This window comes from Schizophyllum commune (genome assembly GCF_000143185.2).
Source record: "Schizophyllum commune H4-8 unplaced genomic scaffold SCHCOscaffold_3, whole genome shotgun sequence".
NCBI lineage: Eukaryota > Fungi > Basidiomycota > Agaricomycetes > Agaricales > Schizophyllaceae > Schizophyllum > Schizophyllum commune.
The window spans coordinates 1,739,591-1,756,660 of record NW_026089540.1 but is presented as its reverse complement, the minus strand read 5'-3'; the positions used below and the strand labels follow the sequence as shown (position 1 = coordinate 1,756,660).

General features: G+C 55.6%; 8 protein-coding genes across 8 annotated transcripts; 3 read left to right on the top strand and 5 right to left on the bottom strand.

Annotated features, from left to right (window-relative positions):
- Positions 1-155: 155 nt before the first annotated feature.
- On the bottom strand, positions 156-1,476 carry SCHCODRAFT_02615122 (uncharacterized protein). The gene is made up of 5 exons (XM_003033782.2): positions 1,161-1,476; positions 1,003-1,098; positions 853-951; positions 381-803; positions 156-322 (listed from the first exon to the last, which is right to left on the bottom strand). The coding sequence occupies exons 1-5, from the start codon at positions 1,416-1,418 to the stop codon at positions 194-196; spliced, it is 1,005 nt and encodes a 334-aa protein (XP_003033828.1). The 5' UTR covers positions 1,419-1,476; the 3' UTR covers positions 156-193.
- A 77-nt stretch (positions 1,477-1,553) lies between these two features.
- SCHCODRAFT_02615120 (uncharacterized protein) lies at positions 1,554-2,297 on the top strand. Its single transcript, XM_003034367.2, has 4 exons — positions 1,554-1,639; positions 1,697-1,750; positions 1,856-2,166; positions 2,223-2,297. The coding sequence occupies exons 2-3, from the start codon at positions 1,701-1,703 to the stop codon at positions 2,112-2,114; spliced, it is 309 nt and encodes a 102-aa protein (XP_003034413.1). The 5' UTR covers positions 1,554-1,639; positions 1,697-1,700; the 3' UTR covers positions 2,115-2,166; positions 2,223-2,297.
- A 321-nt stretch (positions 2,298-2,618) lies between these two features.
- On the top strand, positions 2,619-4,691 carry SCHCODRAFT_02745498 (uncharacterized protein). The gene is made up of 2 exons (XM_003034366.2): positions 2,619-2,686; positions 2,739-4,691. Exon 2 carries the CDS (start codon positions 2,768-2,770, stop codon positions 4,217-4,219), a length of 1,452 nt encoding a protein of 483 aa, XP_003034412.1. The 5' UTR covers positions 2,619-2,686; positions 2,739-2,767; the 3' UTR covers positions 4,220-4,691.
- SCHCODRAFT_02532583 (uncharacterized protein) lies at positions 4,021-6,269 on the bottom strand. The gene is made up of 3 exons (XM_050343555.1): positions 6,073-6,269; positions 5,777-6,023; positions 4,021-5,716 (listed from the first exon to the last, which is right to left on the bottom strand). The coding sequence occupies exons 1-3, from the start codon at positions 6,163-6,165 to the stop codon at positions 4,353-4,355; spliced, it is 1,704 nt and encodes a 567-aa protein (XP_050201665.1). The 5' UTR covers positions 6,166-6,269; the 3' UTR covers positions 4,021-4,352.
- Positions 6,270-6,752: 483 nt separating this feature from the next.
- SCHCODRAFT_02569185 (uncharacterized protein) lies at positions 6,753-8,433 on the top strand (the record flags this gene model as incomplete). The annotated part of the gene is made up of 2 exons (XM_003034365.3): positions 6,753-6,876; positions 6,929-8,433. The coding sequence occupies exon 2, from the start codon at positions 6,961-6,963 to the stop codon at positions 8,431-8,433; it is 1,473 nt and encodes a 490-aa protein (XP_003034411.1). The 5' UTR covers positions 6,753-6,876; positions 6,929-6,960.
- SCHCODRAFT_02569180 (uncharacterized protein) lies at positions 8,301-10,616 on the bottom strand. The gene is made up of 2 exons (XM_003033780.3): positions 10,378-10,616; positions 8,301-10,330 (listed from the first exon to the last, which is right to left on the bottom strand). The coding sequence occupies exons 1-2, from the start codon at positions 10,471-10,473 to the stop codon at positions 8,528-8,530; spliced, it is 1,899 nt and encodes a 632-aa protein (XP_003033826.1). The 5' UTR covers positions 10,474-10,616; the 3' UTR covers positions 8,301-8,527.
- A 331-nt stretch (positions 10,617-10,947) lies between these two features.
- SCHCODRAFT_02532574 (uncharacterized protein) lies at positions 10,948-14,294 on the bottom strand (the record flags this gene model as incomplete). The annotated part of the gene is made up of 4 exons (XM_050343554.1): positions 13,274-14,294; positions 12,726-13,221; positions 11,129-12,673; positions 10,948-11,080 (listed from the first exon to the last, which is right to left on the bottom strand). Coding segments are annotated over exons 1-4 (3,123 nt in total), but the record flags the coding sequence as incomplete, so codon positions are not given.
- Positions 14,295-14,767: 473 nt separating this feature from the next.
- Positions 14,768-16,772, bottom strand: SCHCODRAFT_02569175 (uncharacterized protein; the record flags this gene model as incomplete). The annotated part of the gene is made up of 2 exons (XM_050343820.1): positions 16,592-16,772; positions 14,768-16,540 (listed from the first exon to the last, which is right to left on the bottom strand). The coding sequence occupies exons 1-2, from the start codon at positions 16,685-16,687 to the stop codon at positions 14,768-14,770; spliced, it is 1,869 nt and encodes a 622-aa protein (XP_050201663.1). The 5' UTR covers positions 16,688-16,772.
- Between the last annotated feature and the right edge of the window lie 298 nt (positions 16,773-17,070).

The following is a 17,070-nucleotide window of genomic DNA, read 5'->3' as shown; positions in this document are numbered from 1 at the left end:
GGATCAATCCGAGGAATGCTTCGTGCCTTACGTGTTTCCCACGCGTCTAAGTAGCCGGATCGGCCTCATTCCTCGGCTGGCGCAACGAGGGCCAGCCACTACCCACCTGCTCCTCAACGGCCCTCAAACAGTCTCAAAACAATACCAGAAGATTTGTACGCCCAGAAATGTTCATCTTAGACCGCTACCACAGCTAAAACATCCTCTTATAGTACCCTCTCCAGACGTGCCACGGCAGCTTCCAGTCTCTCAGCTGGAGCTTCGGCTCAAACGCATTGAAGTTCGCCTTTTCTAACCGTTGCAAGTAGTTTGCGACGGGAACCTGCACGTGTAGTGATCAGTCTCAAACGAAGAGTGTCTTGTTGGCAGACAATACATACTCCAGTGAGAAATGCTGGCATCGCAATTTGTGGCACGCGACCGTCTCCGCGCGGCTCTTGTTCGAGGGTTGTACGGGCAGTGATCAGGTGATCGTTGGCGAGCGTGGCGAACTCGTACACCGCATCCTCTATACCCTTCGCATTGGGGCCTTCCCGGAATACTTCCTCCTGGCGTACGCCATGCTTGGCAGTAATCTCGGCAGGTATCACCATCCTTCCATGCTTTGCGTGGAAGGGCAGGGCGCGTAACAAGATAGCCAGTGTTTGCGCTACGCCAAGGTGCGACGCCGCGTGCGATAGGGTATTGTCAGACGAGAGGGATAGTAGCGCAAGTTGCAGGTAAAGCAGGGCAGAGGATGTTGACTCCGCGTGAGCTACGAGGCTCTCGGAGGTCATATGCGTGGGTGTCATCAATTCGTTGTCCTAGTGTAGGCGTTAGCACTAAGAGCTATGCAGCGATAGCGTAACGCACCCTTGCGTCAATGATACGCTTGAGGTAGTACGCGGGAAGGTATTGCTCTTGCATTGCTTTCGCCAGCGCCAAAGCGACCGGATGATGCGGCGCGTTCCCCTGTCATACTTCGTCAGCGCGTCAGACCGTGCTTCTCGCAAGATTACGCACCGCCTGAATCCCCTTGATCGCATCCCTCCAAAACTGCATCCGTATCCTTCCAATAGTCACATCGCTGACATTATCCTGCACTGTCGCTAGCTCGACCTGCATTCATTCTCAATTAGCTTTTCTGAACATCACACCAAACACCCTGCGGTCAGACGCACTGCGAACGCCTTGAGCGCGTAGTACCCACCTTGCCGTTCTTGGGGGAAGAACTGGCCAATAAGGTAGGACTCGTAGTCTTGCTTCCGCACGAGGTCGCGGCAGTAAGCGTCGGGGTTGGACACGCCTATAGGGGAGGGGGAGGGGGAAGCTGAGGAGGACGCAAGTCGGGTGTAGATGGAGGGTATGCGAGAGGAGGTTGGCCTGAGGGAAGCAAGGCCGAAGGCTACTGTTCTCTGGGCTACATTTCTGACTATCATGGCCGTCGAGGTGGGCGCCGTCGAACGAGTGGGAGTTTGGGACAAGTCTGTCTGCCGCGCCTATGAGACGCGCGCGATCGGTCAAGCGCGCGTCATTTGGCTCGCCACGCTGCCGGAATAAGCCGGCCCGGCTACCCCGCACTTGTGCTTGCGTTCGACGACCATCTCCTCGAAGACGGCTGTCCCCACTTTGTAGATCAATTATCTACATTGAGGCTCAGGTATAGATTCATCTTCAATCACAGAGATTGGAAGCAGACCTTGATTTTTCTATGCAGCGGAATGCCTCCACTATCTGGGCTCCAACGAGATGTCTTCGCTATGTACCGCCGGTAAGCCTTCCCGCCTCTCTGTCCTATGTTCAAGCTCAACTTACTCTGCTTCTCTCTGTACCCTGATGAATGACTCTGTGATTTTCTCACTGATACAATGTCCAGTGCCCTCCGCATGGCCGCGCGTAAGGACCCCGCCAAACGCGCCGACTGGACGACCTTCATACGCTACACCTTCCGCACACGCGCAACCTCTGTAGGCCCGCGAGACATAGGTGCCATTGAGTACCTACTGCGACAAGGACGGAAGCAACTGGAGCTATATGAGAGCCCGAGTGTGCGCGATTGCTCAGTGACTTCGGAGATGCACGCTTGGGAAGAAGGGAGGAGACGAAGGTGGAGGAACGAGGAGGAGAGCAGGTGATGGAGAGAGAGAGAAGGTCTTGCGTTTATCTTCGGCCTGCCTACTCCTCAGTGTACGTTCGGTTCGTCGTTCGGTAATTTCCGATGCGGTTCTGACCCATTCCTTCAGATTATTCCACGGGTTACCTTTTGCCATTCTCGCCTCTCCATCACATTTCAATATGAAGTATAGGTCCTCTCGTAATCTCTGGCACTGGCTGGACGTTCACATTCGTTGCCGCAAACGCGGCGCGTCGCAGACAAAAGGCCACCGATTCACAATAACCCCGAAGCGCATCCCTCGGTCCGCCGCTCTGTACTTCCTTCCCTGTTGTTTTCGCCTCCAGTTCGACAACAATAAACTCAGAGAAGCTATGTGGCAAGTATTCAGCGCGCTCATACATATACTGCGGGGATGGTTGCCGAACGACCCTCCCCGTCGCCCTTCACGCGTCCTAACGAGCCTTGACGGCCATAAAAGCTGGCAGCTGCGACGACACTTTACGACTTACTCATTTTTGTCTAATTACCCTTTTGACGATTAGTATAGACGGCGACGGCCTGGTGCCTTCTGTATACTCTACTTCTAATCAAGTGAGCTCAACCACGTATTTGTGACCCGACCTTGACGCTAACATTCAGACAGCTACACCATACAATACTTGACAATCCCCGATGTACCCCGCGTACTACTACCACTGGCCCGCCGCCCACAGGCGCAACCCGCACGTCCAAGCGCAGCGGTACATCCCGCACGTCCACTACGCGTCCGACGTTCGCCCAGAGGGCAAGTACACGACCAGACAGCCCTTCAGCCAGCTCAATTATAGCGGCACGGAGCAGGCCCAGCACGACCCATCGAAGCCGGACACGCTTCATACGCCGAGGCATACGCGACAGATGCTACCTCAACGCCCCGCGCTGCACCATCTTGCGCCGCCGCCGGTTCTTCCGCGCAGACCGGTGCCGCTCCCTTCAGATACTCCTGCGCCTTCTGTGTATGCTTATGCGACCCCCTACGTTCACGAGCGTGCGCCGACCGCTAGCGCTTCCCAGCAGGCTTCATCACGTTGCCCTGAATCGGTGGCTTCGAATGCGCAGAGCGCCCCCCTTGTGAACGCGTCGCCCGTCGCGCCGCCGGCGCGACCGGTGTACGGCACGCCACCCATCTGGAGCTGGAAAAGAAACAGGTGGGAAGGCGATTTGACCTATGAGGCGCAGCCGTTGTCTGTACCGAATTCGTCTTCTCCACCGGCTGTGGCGCAAAGTACGAATCCGTCAGTTGCGGTTCCGACTACGGGGCCGACGCCGCCAGTCTATCAGCAATCGCAGTCCGCCCAGTACCAAGCCCCTACATCTGCCCAGCCTGACTCTCGTCCGACCTCTTCTGCGCCTGAAGCAGCGGCTCCGCTACCTTCGGGTGTGCAAGCATCCACCCATCCGCCTGCTACGAGCGTCGAACCATCCCGAGGGACGGTCAGGGCGGCAGAAGCTTCGGATCTTCACCTCCAACAGGCTGCCGATGATCAGCCCGGGCACGGTGGTGGCTCCGTTTTGCCTGAGACCACATCGACTGGATCCAATTCACAACCGAACACGGGCGAATTGGTCGTGAGCGATAGGACATCCTTCAAGCACAGGGATGGCATTTATACTCTTACCATCTTATCCCCTTGGGAGACTGCGCGCTCGCTGAAGGTGACCACACCCATCACTGTGAACGACTTGCACATCATCTTGGGTCGAGCTCCAAACCTAGAGACCGCCCAATTTGCATGCATTGTGTCGGATGCCGGGACGACTCGGAACTGGAAAGCGATACATGCGGACAACCTCAAGTCGTTGGTCATCAACGAGGTCCAAACTCCCATTGGAGGTGTCCTGAACGACCTCACGGCCGATGAGTTGAAGTCGCTGCATGTTTCGTACTCTCCAGGCATGGCACATCATCTTTGGCAAGATGAACAGAGCTACTATAGTTTCCTGCGGACTGTCAACAAGCACGAGCCTCGTGGCATGACTACCATCGTGTCTAACGATCCGTGGTATCGTGACAATCGAGCGGAGCATCTACGGGTCACCTTGGAATCGGCCACGACTTCGGACTGGACAATCTCAGTGCAATGATAGTGTATCTATTATTCGTAGCTGCACGCGGTGAGGTGTGTCGCGACTCATAATGCGTCTGCAGTGGAGATTGGCCGATGACATCCTTAACAACAATAATGTCCCTTACGATTATGATTATCGTATACCTGGATTAGGCGTATGTACTGTAGGATCCCCTGACGAACATGCCACATTTCTCTAGATCTCGGAATTCTGCTGTATCCCGAGCGTGAAGATCTCGCTGGTCCCGATTGAAGGTGATATCAGCGTGTTGCAGAGGATATCCGTACGTGCGACGTGACTGTATCATATCGGCGATGATGCCGTCAGTGGTCGTACACCTCCCAATGGCCAGCATCGTCAGATGAGGCGCGAGAGGCGCGCCGTGCCCCGGATGCAAGCGAGCGAAGAACTCATCCCGAACGCAAGGCCCATAGACACTCAGTGACTTGAGCGTGGACATCTGAGGCAGCTCCAGTAGAACGACGAGGTCTTGTTCCGTTACATTCTCCGCGCGCGACACCTTGAAGGAATCGAGTGCGGGGGATACATGGGCGATGAACTGCTGCAACGTTCGAGTATCAGCGCATGGCCATACTGTTATGTCGTTGGTATCGGATCTGAGCGAAAGCGTACGAAGGGACGGGAGTTGGAGATTGCTGAGGACGACGTCGAGCGGCTCGTTCCCATAGATAGTCAGAGTCGCCACTTTGGCCTGGCGGACCTGGGCTCGACCGTGTGGAGGGGGTGAATTATCGCGGCCCAGGCGCACGCGTACATCGCTAAGGCGCTGTCCATTCTCCATGATGGAGAGAAATGCACTGTGGGTCAATACACAGTCGTCGATATGTGCAGAGGTGAGCTGCGACCAAGGTACCGCTATCGGTGGCCGTGGAAGACAGACATCGTGAAAATTCGCCCATGTAAACTGAGTGATACTGGGCGAGTCGGTGTACAGCCGGGAAAGCATTTGTGTCGTCTCCCCACCCTCCAAAAACCGTACGACAAGATTCCGTAATGCAGCGGCGGCAGCCGGCGGGACCGACGAGAGTCGCAAGGTCGACGCTTGTCCAATGATAAGTTCAAGGACGCGTACTTCAGAGATGCGAGAGATAAGAAGATCCAAAGCGCAGTAGCAGCGGTCTGCCGCTGGCGCAAATGTAAGGCCTTGACCACAGACCACGACGTCCCAATGGCGAAAGATCACGTCGCTGGCCTCAACGTCAGAATAGTTGACGACCAAACCCGTGCCTCGAACCCTATCCATGTAGGTTTGCGCCAGCCGCAAGCGGCGATGATTCCGCCTGCTCTGACAGCCAGTCAAGCAGAGTCGTTGCCATAAGCTCGGGAGGCTGATGGCGATGTCTCTCCAGTACCGGCAGACGTGGCTGAGTATCAACGGAGCGGCACGGTTGTGAGGCCTTGCATCGCATAACTGTACCGGCAGAGTCTCGAGGAAGATGTGCGATAACAGCTCGGGAGGAAGTTCGTTGATGCGAGTTACTGAGGCACGGACTGGATATTGAGGGCAGAAAGATGAGTTGTCGTACCCAGGGCCAGACGGATATGGCATACCGGGAGATGTATAGCCAGTATAGACAGAGCTTCTCGAATAGGGAGGACCCCACGTTCGAACATCCTGCGACGCAGGATACGTGGTCTGATAGGGCGCTTGCTGCCACCGAGTGCTTGAGTGTGACAAGCTATTCGTCTGTTCCCGAAATTGCGAGCCATACGAAGCGGCGTGCGACGTCCTGTCGTAGGGCCCGATGTAGGAAGAACCTGGCTGCGCAGAGTATGCATTGAAGGGCGGATTCGGTTGCTGCGAGCAGACCTGAGATATGACAGAAATGGATCAGGGGGGTACGCACGTAGTATTCCTGCTGGTTTTCCGTCATCCTCAGATCCTGCGCCAGCGCTGGATAATAAGGCGCAGTTGGTGAACCATAACTATAGTATGACATGCTCGGATCTGACGCGCCAGCGTCAAGGAGGAAGTTGATGTTGAGCCAGAGGCGCGGGGGTAGTCCTTATGTATGTGGAATCAACCATTGACGGTGGATATGCGATTTCCTTTGTGCACATACGGGGTTCGGGACAAGTTGAGATCTTCCTTGTTCTTCCTTCCAAAGACGGAACAAGGGCGAAGCACATGGCGCGTCACGCTTGCGTCACAGTTCAGCCCTAATCCGGCAATTACCGAGGTGCGATCATTACTGATCGTCACCTTGGTGCGAACGCTCGCGTCTGCTATTGAGCTGGGCAGAAAATTTGAAGCTACGACTAAAACAATCTCAACCCTACCCCGCACTCGTCGCTGCAAATGCGGCGCGTCGCACACAAAAAGGTCACCGACTCACAATAACCCGAAGCGCGTCCCTCGGACCGGCGTGCTGTACTTTTCCCTCCTTGTTGTTTTCGCCGCTGGCTGAAGAACAATAGTCCGAGAGATGATTTGTGGCAACTGTTCAGTGGACTTCATACATATGCCTGGCGGTAGGTGCGAGACGCCCTCCCCATCACATTTCGCGCATTTTCATGAAACTTGACGGCCTTCGTACGCTAGCAGCTGCGACGACACTCTACGATCTCCTACTTTCTGTTCAATTACCTCTTTGACGGCCAGTGTAGACGACGACGGCCTGGTGCTGTCCACATACTCTACCCCTACTCAAGTGAGTTCGACTGTTGATTTGTGGCCCGACTTCAACGCTAACATCCAGATAGCTATCATACCCTACGCCACCCCATAATACCCAATGTACCCTGCATACTACTCTCAGTGGCCCAACGCGTGGCGGCGCAACCCGCACGTCCACTACGCATCGGATGTTCGCCCAGAGGGCAAGTACACGACGAAACTGCCCTTCGATCAGCTCAACTACAACGGCACGGAGCAGGCTCAGCACGATCCCCCGACACCAAACCCGCTCCACACGCCGAGGCATACGCGGCAGATGTTGCCTGTGCGACCCGCGCTGCGCCATCTCGCGCCGCCGTCAGTTCTTCCGCGCAGACCAGTACCGCTTCCTACCGCGACTCCAGCGCCTTCCGCGACGCCCTACGTCCACCAGAGTGCGTCGAGCGCCCCTCAAGCGGCTGCACCGCGCCCTCCGCCGATGTCTGCTTCGAATGCGCGTAGCGCCCCCTTTGCGAACCCGCTGCCCGCCGCACCGCGACCGGTGCTCGGCAGGATGCCCATATGGAGCCGGAGTAAGAACAGATGGGAAGGCGACTTTGCTTATGAGGCGCAGGCGCCATCTGTACCGACTTCGTCGTCTGCGCCACCGACGGGGGCGCAGACTGTAGATCCGCCAGCAGCGATGCAGACTACGAGACCGCCTCCGTCCGCTTACCAGCAACCGCAGCCCGTTCCGCACCAAGCCCCTAGCTCCGTCCTGCCTGTCCAGGTCGCTCACAGCGCGCCTGCCTCTGCACAAACTTCATCGGTGTCGGCCCATAACCCTAGCTACGTTGCGCAGGCGCCCACGCTTGCTGCAGAGCAGCAGGAGCCAAGTTCCCCTGCTGCCAACGTCGGCGGCAGCCCACCTTCGTCGCCTGTCGAGTCTGCTACTCAGGGGCGTCCTGCATCTCAGCTGCCAGTCGTTAGCCAAACTACGACCTGCAGCGGGGCGCCACACACGAATGCCGGCGTTGTCGCCCCGGGCGATAGAACGCCCTCCAACAATGGACATCTCGTCCTCGATGACTCTACGTCGATCAAGCACTCGATGGGCGTTTGCGCTCTACCCACTTTGCTCTCCCCTTGGGAGACAATCCGTTCGGTGGATGTCACGATACCTGTCAGCGTGAACGACCTGCAGAAAATCCTACGTCGTGCGCACAACTTGGAGTTCGCGAGTTTTGCTTCGATCCTTCCGAAAACCAGGCGGCTTAGACATTGGGATAGAATTACGCTCCCCAATCTGGAGCGCCTGGTGATTGACAACATCCAGGCTTCTATTCGTGGCGTGCTGCAGGACCTCGACGCTGAACAGTTGAATTATTTACGCGTTGCCTATGCACCTGGTGCAGCCTGCAACCTTTGGAGCGACGAGCAGGATTATTACATGCTCCTTTGGGACGCATGGGGATTGATGCGAGAGAGCCCTCGCATCGGCAGGATCAGAGTCTCGTCAAACAATGAATGGTACCGTGATAGACGAGCGGCGCAGTTTCGAAAATTACTACAAGAGGCGGTGGGGGCTCAATGGGATGTTCGAGTGCACTGATCCAGCATGTGTAGTATGTAGTATAGCTATGTTGTACATGATATCAATGTGACGAACGAATGAAAAACACGTCTTTCGTGATGCTTCTCGTCCTCTAGCGACACCCTGTTCCTGCGAAGTAGGAGACCTTTGTGAAGAGACCGCGCGTAGCCACGTTCTGTAACGCTGCCAAGTCTTTTCTATGCCGACCTTGCTGACCGCTCGCGAAGGTAGCCCTGAAATACCGGAGAGGATAGCCATGTTTATGGCGCGACATGATCATGTCGGCGATACTGCCGTCTACGTTGACACAGCTTGCGACCCCGAGCTCCTGTAAGTGCGGCACGAGTGGTGGCCTAAGCTCGGGACACAGCCGGTCGAAGAGATTATCCCCGATATGGGGAACATAGATGATGAGGCCCTTGAGAACGTATGTCTGCGGCATTTCAAGGATGGATATTAGGTTCGTTTCGGTACAGCACCCGTCCGCCTTCAATTGGAGGGTATTGAGGCCTGGACGTATACATGCCAGAAAGCTCTGAAAAATCATCACTTTGGCGAACGGGTAGTTATGAGTTTCGCCAGCTAGTGTTCGGAGCGATAAGTCACGGAGAGAGGGCAGCTGTAGAACTCCAAATACAGGATCGAGTGATTCGCGGCCATAGATAGTGAGTTCCTTCAGCGCGGTTTGTTTGATACGCTTAGAAAAGCGCTTCATGCGATGCGCATTTCTGCACAGTTGAGCGTGTACGCTCTCGAGACGCTGACCAGCGGCGATGATTTCCAGAAATACATCGAGAGGGATGGGTGTGTCAAGGAAGACGGAATTGAGCTGCGGCCAAGGCACATTCGAGGGAGGCGGAATAGGGAAAGCTTCAAGATAGGTAGCCCACGTAAAGCGTTCGAGTCCTGTGAGTGAAGCATAGAGTCGAGAGATGACCCGCGTCTGCTCGCCGCCTTCCATGAACATGATAGTCATGTCGCGCAACATCGCGCCTGCGGGGGATGGGTTGACAGCAAGCCGGGCGGAGGAGGCATGTCCGATGCGAAGCTCAAGGACTCGAACTTCAGCCATCCGCGCAATGAGAAGATCAAGAGCACAGTAGCAGCGATCCCGCGCAGGCGTGACCCCGAATCCTTGACGACGCACGACGATCTCCCACATGCGGTCCATAGCATCGTCCGCTTCGATGTCTTGGTAGAGGACCTCCATCCCCGTACCCCGCGACCTATCCATGAAGACGCCAGCAAGCTGGAGTCGACGGTGCTCGTGCCTGGATTGACATCCCGTCAAACAGAGCTTCTGCCACAAGCCTGGAAGATCAAGAGCGACGTCTCTCCAGTAGCGACACACGTGGCTGATCACCAATGGTTCAGCGCTTAAATGAGGCCGAGCGTCGATGAGTTGCGAGGGAGTCGTGCGCAGGAAAATTTGACACAAGACCTCAGGCGGCAAATCGCTGATGTGAGAGACACAGGAGCCGTCTGCCGCAGGGCGGGGAGGGATCATGGCCCTCGTCGGCATCTCCCACGGTCGACAGCTCTGAAGCATTGGGTTGTAGTTATAGACAGGACGTGGCGGCGGCGAGGGTGAGGGTGAGGATGACGATGACGATGACGAGACCGAAGAGTCGTATAGAGGAGATGGAGGACCTGGTCCGAATGGAGTCGTACTAATCCGCTGGCCTGCGTGACCTGCCGCGAAGGTGTGGGGTGCGCTATGGTCGCGATCTCGCGCATGAACGCTCTGCGCGGCCGAACGTCTCGCTGGAGCGAGACCTTGCTGCCGCTGTGCGGGTAGGCATGGCGGGGAGTTCACCTGATCGGTTGTGCCCGCGACCCGCTGCCTATGCGCCGTCCTGTCATAGGGGATATTGCAGGGCGGACGCGGCTCGATGTACGGAAGAGGATTGGGATACTGTTAAGATGTGAGGTACAGCAACATCGAGCAGTTAGGATACGCACATGGTACGCCTGACTCATTGCCGCCCTCGAGTCCTGCGCCCGCGCGGGACGATGAGGTGCAGCCGATGAACCGTAGTATTGGTCGTGATGCGACATGCTCTGAGCTGAGCGACCGGCGTCGAGGAGAGGTACAAATTTAAAGTTGCTAAGGGCCCGAAGACCCGAGGGTAGTCCTTATGTATGTTAAAGCGACCATTGACGTCGAATATGCAGATTCCTTTGTGTACGAACGGGGTTCGGGACAAGCTGGGATTTTCATTGTTCTACCTTCCGAAAGCGGAACAAGGGCGAGACACGTGATGCGTCACAGTCCGAATCACAGTGGGGGTGGGCACCGCCCGCCACCGGATCCGGCTTATTTGGTTGTGTTTGCTCCCCGCCAGATGTTCGATCTCGGATGTTCCCGCACACTCACCCTTGTCCTCCTCCATGTCGTACAGCTACGGACTCGGTATATCGAGCAAAATTGTACGCCTTTCAATTTCCGAGAAGTGCATGCAACTTTTGAAGCGAAATGATACAAAGTGAATATAATATGGTCTCTGGACGAGAGGGTATGTATTAGAAGAACTCATCGTCCATCATGTCGTCTTCGGAGTAGATTTCTACATCCGAAGGCGTAGAAGATTGCTCCCCATCTACTTCCATGGGGCTGGGCAGCAAGACCGATTTTTCCACCGCCTCCAAAACCCCCGGATTGGCTCTGCACGACTTCGTGAGCTCACAGTAATGAGTAACGTGAATCACCTACGAATGATAGCGCTCGAGGGCCGCCAGGACGGTCATTCTACGTGGGATGAGACCCTTGACCATCCCCCACTTGAACTGCTTCTTATCAGTGAGGACGGGATCCTTCAAAATATCCTTGTGGATCTCCAGCTGCTCGCGCAACCTGGCAAGTGTCATCGCTTCAATCACCGCTACGTCGGTGACTATCCCGACGGCTGCCAAGCGCTCTAAGCGCTCCTTTTCGATCGCGATCTTCTTCGCCACCTGCTGGTCGTGGGTGTCCGCCTTCTCGCGGTAGTCGGCGGCCACCCTGTCTCGAAACTCGCCCACTTGCTGCTTCGCGAAGATGGTGCGCCCGTTGCGTATGACCCAGGTCTCCAGAGCGGGAGTGATGACCTTGTCTATAAACTTCTCTGTCCCGTTCTTCTGCATACGCTGGCAGGCATTGAAAGCCACCGTCGTGCTGCAGGGATTGAGGCGTAGGAAAAGCCGAAGAGACCCTAGAGCTCCCTCGTTGTGGTCGTTTGTGGCAGGTATGAAGAGGACGGAGCGCTGGTATGGAGTGAGTGCATCAATAGGACCACCGAGCGCGAATTCAGACGTGAATCGCCGCCATCCCATCGCAGCCCCACGAAACATAGCAGAGATCACGGCGAAAGCGTCGTCTCCAGTCGAATGGAAAGCCTCACGACACTTCGAGACGAAGCGCGCATTTCGGATGGGCTTGCTGTCGAGAGTTCGAGACGAGAGGGGTGCGGAATCGTCGAAGAGCGCGCGAGGATCATCCGCTACCTGCTCGCAGAAGGTAGCCACACGACGATGGAGGTCCACCGTGTCAAGGAGGTTCGGGGGAGAGCCGTCGGCGGCGTTCGTATGAACAGCTGCCATGTATGGCTCTGAGACGCAGACCATGTAGATACCCATGGCGATTAAGTCCATGAGCGTCGCCACGCAGTCCATCGCCTTCAGCACGCCGGATTCCATATGGTTCGCTCCTGCCTTTGTTTTTGCGCTGCAGATCGTCTCGATAGTGCGACGATATTCGACGTCGTATGTGATGAACTCGACAGCGGCCCTTCCTACCGACTGGAACCGCGTGTTGTTAACATCGGCGATGTTGGCGTGAGAGATGGCGTCGGAGCCGTGAAGTTCGCGCTCGAAAGACTGAACAAGGGCTTGCCCGGCGTGCTGGTAGCCCTTCTTGTCGTCCTTGTTCCGGAAAATCGCACCGAGGAGCGCCATGAGTTTCGGACCGCCACTAGCGCTCATGTCCATCGCTTTGAGGCGCGCGTCCACCCCGGCTTTCTCCCCAAGCGCAAGAATGGAGTGGAGGGACTTGTTAGGAAGCAGGGGAGGGGAGGGAGTGGCGAGTGTTTCCGTCTTCCAGAGCGTAGCTATAGCGTCTGTGCCGTACTTGAAGGCATTGAGGTCTTTGTGGCTGCAGCAGCCGCCAAAGATGAAGAGTGTGTTGAGCTCCTTCTCCTGTCCCTGCATCTCCAAGTAGGCTTTCTCTCCGAGCGTCTTCTTCAGCACCGCGTCCGCGATATTTACGCGTTCAGCCCAAGGTCTACGAAATTCAAGTTAGTAGGAGCGGGGATTGATGAGCTCGATGGACGTACACTGCAGCGGGATCACGTTCCTTGCCAATCGCGTCTTGTACGTCGGCCTCTGTGAGCGAGACAACGGCCTGCAAAAGGGACTCCCAGCCAACATCTGCCAGGTACGCTTCCTGGCCCAGCCGTGCCTTCAGGTCATGCATCTTCTGCGCCTCTGCAAGTCCTTTCTCCTTCACACCATCAGCAGCATGGTCCTTGGACTGTCCAAGCTGCTTTGTCGACCACGCATCCGCTGGTATTTCGCCTCCATCAGAGACCGCCGGCGGGCTTCTGTTGTACATCTCGATCATCTCCTTCCCAAGCGCCATCTTGCCCTGGTGCTGTGACTCGGCGTCGTGGCGAACGGCTTCCTTAACTGCTACAAATCGCGTCGCATTCACCCACGTGCTCGGATCGTTATCGTCAACTCCTGGCTCGTAGGTTGGCACAGCATGCGACATAGCGGTAGCTTCATATGTAATCTTCTTGTGTGTCGTGCCATCGCTACTACATATAAATCCTGCACAATGAAATGAGCTTGTCTTTCCAATGCACGAGTTGGTACCACGCACCCATCGAGTTCTTCAACTCCCTACCCAGCTGGAGGAACGTCCACGAAAACGACTCGCCCGAGTTGACACGACCCGAAGTACGACGCGACATGAAGGGAGAGCGAAGGGTTATGGTGAAAAGCGACGCAGTATCGGCAATCGCCGCGCGTAGATGCTGAGGACGAACACCGTAGAAAGCCAGCCGTCGAGAGATCCATCGAGACTTGGTCGAAAATCGGTTGCCGGTCTTCGGGTCGAACGTTAAGCGCTTTCGAAGTTCGGCGAGTCCTTGGCGAATGCGTCGCATAGTGCGTAGAGCGCGAAGCAGCTTCTTATTCAGGGCATACTTTGCTCGACGGTGTGCTGCAGCGGAGACTTGGAGGCGCTTGACACGAGCGCAGGCGATGCCGAAGTCGTGAGACAGCTTCTCGTTCTGAGCGCGTAGAGAGCGAAGTTCGGAGACCATGGACGCAGACTCCTCTGTATGTCGCAACTCCTGCGCCTCGATGAGCTCGGCATGCTCCTCCTCGCGTTTCCGCTCTTGCTTTCGCTTGTCGCGTTTGATACGAGCGCGGCGCTTTTGTTCCTCCTTCAGCTGGTCGTCCAGAGAGCGCTTCTGAGCGCTGAGTTCGCGTTTTGCTTGTCGTACCTTCGCCAGAGTCTCTTTCGCAGATCGGACTTCCGATGTAGTCTGTACAAGCTGCCGTGCCTGCTCCACTGAAGTATCCCGCAGAGCCGAGTTCTCATCTTGTAAAGCAGCGAGTTCGGAGCGGAGTTTCTCGAGTTCCGCGGAAGGAGGCGTCGCTGGAGGTACCGGCTGAGATCTGGTCGCGCGACGAGCCCTAGGCTGTGGCGGAGGAGTATTTTCGATGTCTTGAAGCGCGGTGGTAGACGGCTGAACAAATTGACTCGCCCGAGCAGCTGAGCATCTCGACACAATCTTCTTGATGGATTGTGCCACCTTAGGCATTTGTAGACAGCGCTTCGATGTTCTGAGGGATCCGCGAGGCTAGAGAAGGCGAGAAGGCAAAGTCCGACGTCGCCGCAGAAGGCAAGAGCGGAAGTGTCCAAGCCTGGACATATATTTCCACGGCCTACGCATTTGTCTATCTCCTCCGTCAATTCTCCAGCTACGGCTGCGCAAAGTAGTGCGTTCGAAAGCTACGATTTAGGACTACATTCTGGCGTCGATTTTTAATTTTGGGTATTCTAGAAAGCTCAAAACGCGAAATCCGGGCTGCCAATGGGCGAAATAGGAAAAACCGACGTGGAGTTGTAGCTACCGCTCGTCGCTTTCCAGCGATGTAAGAACCAGACGCATACGAGAAAAACTGGGTGAGGAGATAGAGAAATGGTGCGCGACGAAATCCTCCAGCCTGTCACAACATGTACAAATATGCCGGATCCGGTGGCGGGCGGTGCCCACCCCCAATCACAGTTCAACTTTGATGCGGCGATTTCCTCTGACCGTGACAATGACTATCAAGATACATGAGGGTCGTAAACTCATACTACTCAAGCATCCATTCCGTCTACCCCTGCATTGTAACAGACCTCTGTATGTATATTGCGTGCATGTTGCAATGCTCTGCAGTCTTCGCGGTGCCGCCCAACCTGATGGCTTTCGAACGCAACTAGAAAATACTGGAGAGGGTAGCCATGTCTAAGGCGTGACGTAATCATGCTGGCGACCTGACCATCAGCAGTAACACAATTTGCCACCCGAAGCTCCTTCAGGTGAGGGACAAGGGGCGTGTTGAGCTCGGGATGTAGTCGCGAGAAGAAGGTGTCACCGATGAGAGGGATGTCTATATTGAGGTCCTTCAGTGTCCACATTTGTGGCATAGACAGGATAGAGATCAGGACCGTCTCGGAAACACAATCATCTGCCTCTAATGCGAAGTAGTCGAGACCCGGTGATATTCCCAATAGGAATGTCTGAAAACATCTCGCTCTGGCGAAAGGCCAGGAGTGTGTCTTGTCAGAGTTTGTCAGAAGGGACAACCAGCGAAGCGCAGGGAGGTACAGAGCGTCGAAGATATTGTCGAGAGGCTCGTCGCCGTAAATGATGAGTTTGTCTAGTGTGGTTTGCCTGATACAGCTCGAAAGGCGCTTCAGAGGCCATCTACCCCTGCAAAGCCGGATAAATATGTCTTTGAGCTGCTGACCGCTGGCCACGAGATCAAGAAAAGCGTCGTGTGGAACGGGTGTCTCGACTCGAGCAGAGACAAGATGCTCCCAGGGTACGCCCACAGGGACTGGCGTCACGCAAGCGTCCAGATAGCTGCCCCAGCTGAAGCGCCTGAGCCCCGTGAGGAAAGTGAACAAGCGCGATATCGTCTGCGCTTGTTCACCGCCTTCCAAGAACAGGATCTTCAGATCCCGCAACATAACCGCTGCCCCAGCGGGTGTCGAAGCGATCCGGGCGGACGAGGCGTGGCCGATGTAGAGCTGAAGGACCCGAACCTCGGAGATGCGAGAAATAAGGAGGTCAAGAGCACAATAGCAGCGCTCGAGCGCATGGGCAACTTCGAACCCTCGGTTATGCGTTACGGTGTCCCATTCGTAAGGTATAGCATCTTCGGTTTCGGTGTCCTGGTAACAAATGTGCATTCCCGTCCCCCTTGCCCTATCCATGAAAACCTTGGCAAGCTTGAGTCGACGGTGCTCATGCTTGTTCGGACACCCTGTCAAACAGAGCGTTGTCCAGAGGCTAGGAAGATCTATCGCGATATCCCGCCAGAGACGGCAAACGTGGCTGATTATCAGAGGTTTAGCTCCAGTATGAGGTCGAGCATCGTATAGGTGTATCGGCAAGGTTTGCAGGAATATCTGCGACAGTATCTCTGGTGGCAGTTCGCCAATGTAAGAGACGAGGGAGCCGTCCGCCGCAAAACGAGGAGGAATCGACGCTCTCCATGACGTCTCCCACGGTAGCCAGCTGTGAAGCATTGGGTTGTTACCGTCGACGGGGCTTGGCGGCGGCGACAACGAGGATGAGCGCGAGGAGGCTAGGTCCCATGTGGGAGAAGGAGGGGGGATAATGTAGGGAACAGAGCCTTGTTGTTCTGTCTGATCTATCGCAAAGTTGTGGGGTAAACCAAAGCGCGAATCACGCGCAGGATCAGGATCCTGACCGTACGCTTGTTGCCGTTGTACAGCCAAGCGTGGCAAGACATCGACCTGATCTAAAGCGCCCGCGACGTTCCGAATATGCGCCGTATCCTGGTAGGGGATTATGTAGGATGGACGCGGCGGCGGTGTGCTGTGTGGAGGAGGATCGCGATACTGCCAAACTATGAGATACAGCGACATTGAGCAGAGCACAGAAATACACACATTGTGGATCTGCTTATTTGCTGCCAGCCTCGAGCTCTGCGCCCGCGCAGGACGATGAGGGGCAGTCGGTGTACCGTAGTGATGGTAACTTAACATGCTCTGAGCTGGCGGACCGGCGTCGGGGAGGAGAGCAAGGTTGCTGGGAGCTCAAAGGCACAAGAGCATCCCTTATGTATATGAGTCATTCTTGAGGCCGTCCATTGACGCGAGATGCGCAATTTCCTTTGTGCGCGTACGGAGTTCGGGACAAGTATGGATTTTCATTGTTCTTCTTTCCAAAAACGGAACAAGGGCGAGGCACATGACGCGTCACGGTTGTGTCACGGTTCAACTTCAACTTCGATCTCAAGAATATCACTCTGGAATGTGAATAACCGAGAATATGCCCAACGTTGTATTGCTCTGCGAATGAAGGTAGTGAAAGAAGGTGCAGCCTCCAGGACTACACCTGTGCTATGATACAGATGTAGAAAGGCCGT

What these genes read in the sequence shown, in the direction of transcription:
- SCHCODRAFT_02532583 (XM_050343555.1), bottom strand. Translation starts at nt 6,165, where the DNA reads ATGTCATACTATAGTTATGGTTCACCAACTGCGCCTTATTATCCAGCG. An exon ending in AAAACCAGCAGGAATACTAC is followed by an intron (nt 6,024 to 6,072) that starts GTGCGTACCCCC and finishes GTCTGCTCGCAG; the next exon opens with CAACCGAATCCGCCCTTCAA. An exon ending in TACTGGCTATACATCTCCCG is followed by an intron (nt 5,717 to 5,776) that starts GTATGCCATATC and finishes CTCAATATCCAG; the next exon opens with TCCGTGCCTCAGTAACTCGC.
- SCHCODRAFT_02615122 (XM_003033782.2), bottom strand. Translation starts at nt 1,418, where the DNA reads ATGATAGTCAGAAATGTAGCCCAGAGAACAGTAGCCTTCGGCCTTGCT. An exon ending in CGATCAAGGGGATTCAGGCG is followed by an intron (nt 952 to 1,002) that starts GTGCGTAATCTT and finishes GAAGTATGACAG; the next exon opens with GGGAACGCGCCGCATCATCC. An exon ending in AGCGTATCATTGACGCAAGG is followed by an intron (nt 804 to 852) that starts GTGCGTTACGCT and finishes CGCCTACACTAG; the next exon opens with GACAACGAATTGATGACACC.
- SCHCODRAFT_02745498 (XM_003034366.2), top strand. Translation starts at nt 2,768, where the DNA reads ATGTACCCCGCGTACTACTACCACTGGCCCGCCGCCCACAGGCGCAAC.
- SCHCODRAFT_02615120 (XM_003034367.2), top strand. Translation starts at nt 1,701, where the DNA reads ATGCCTCCACTATCTGGGCTCCAACGAGATGTCTTCGCTATGTACCGC. An exon ending in GTCTTCGCTATGTACCGCCG is followed by an intron (nt 1,751 to 1,855) that starts GTAAGCCTTCCC and finishes TACAATGTCCAG; the next exon opens with TGCCCTCCGCATGGCCGCGC.
- SCHCODRAFT_02569180 (XM_003033780.3), bottom strand. Translation starts at nt 10,473, where the DNA reads ATGTCGCATCACGACCAATACTACGGTTCATCGGCTGCACCTCATCGT. An exon ending in CAATGAGTCAGGCGTACCAT is followed by an intron (nt 10,331 to 10,377) that starts GTGCGTATCCTA and finishes ACATCTTAACAG; the next exon opens with TATCCCAATCCTCTTCCGTA.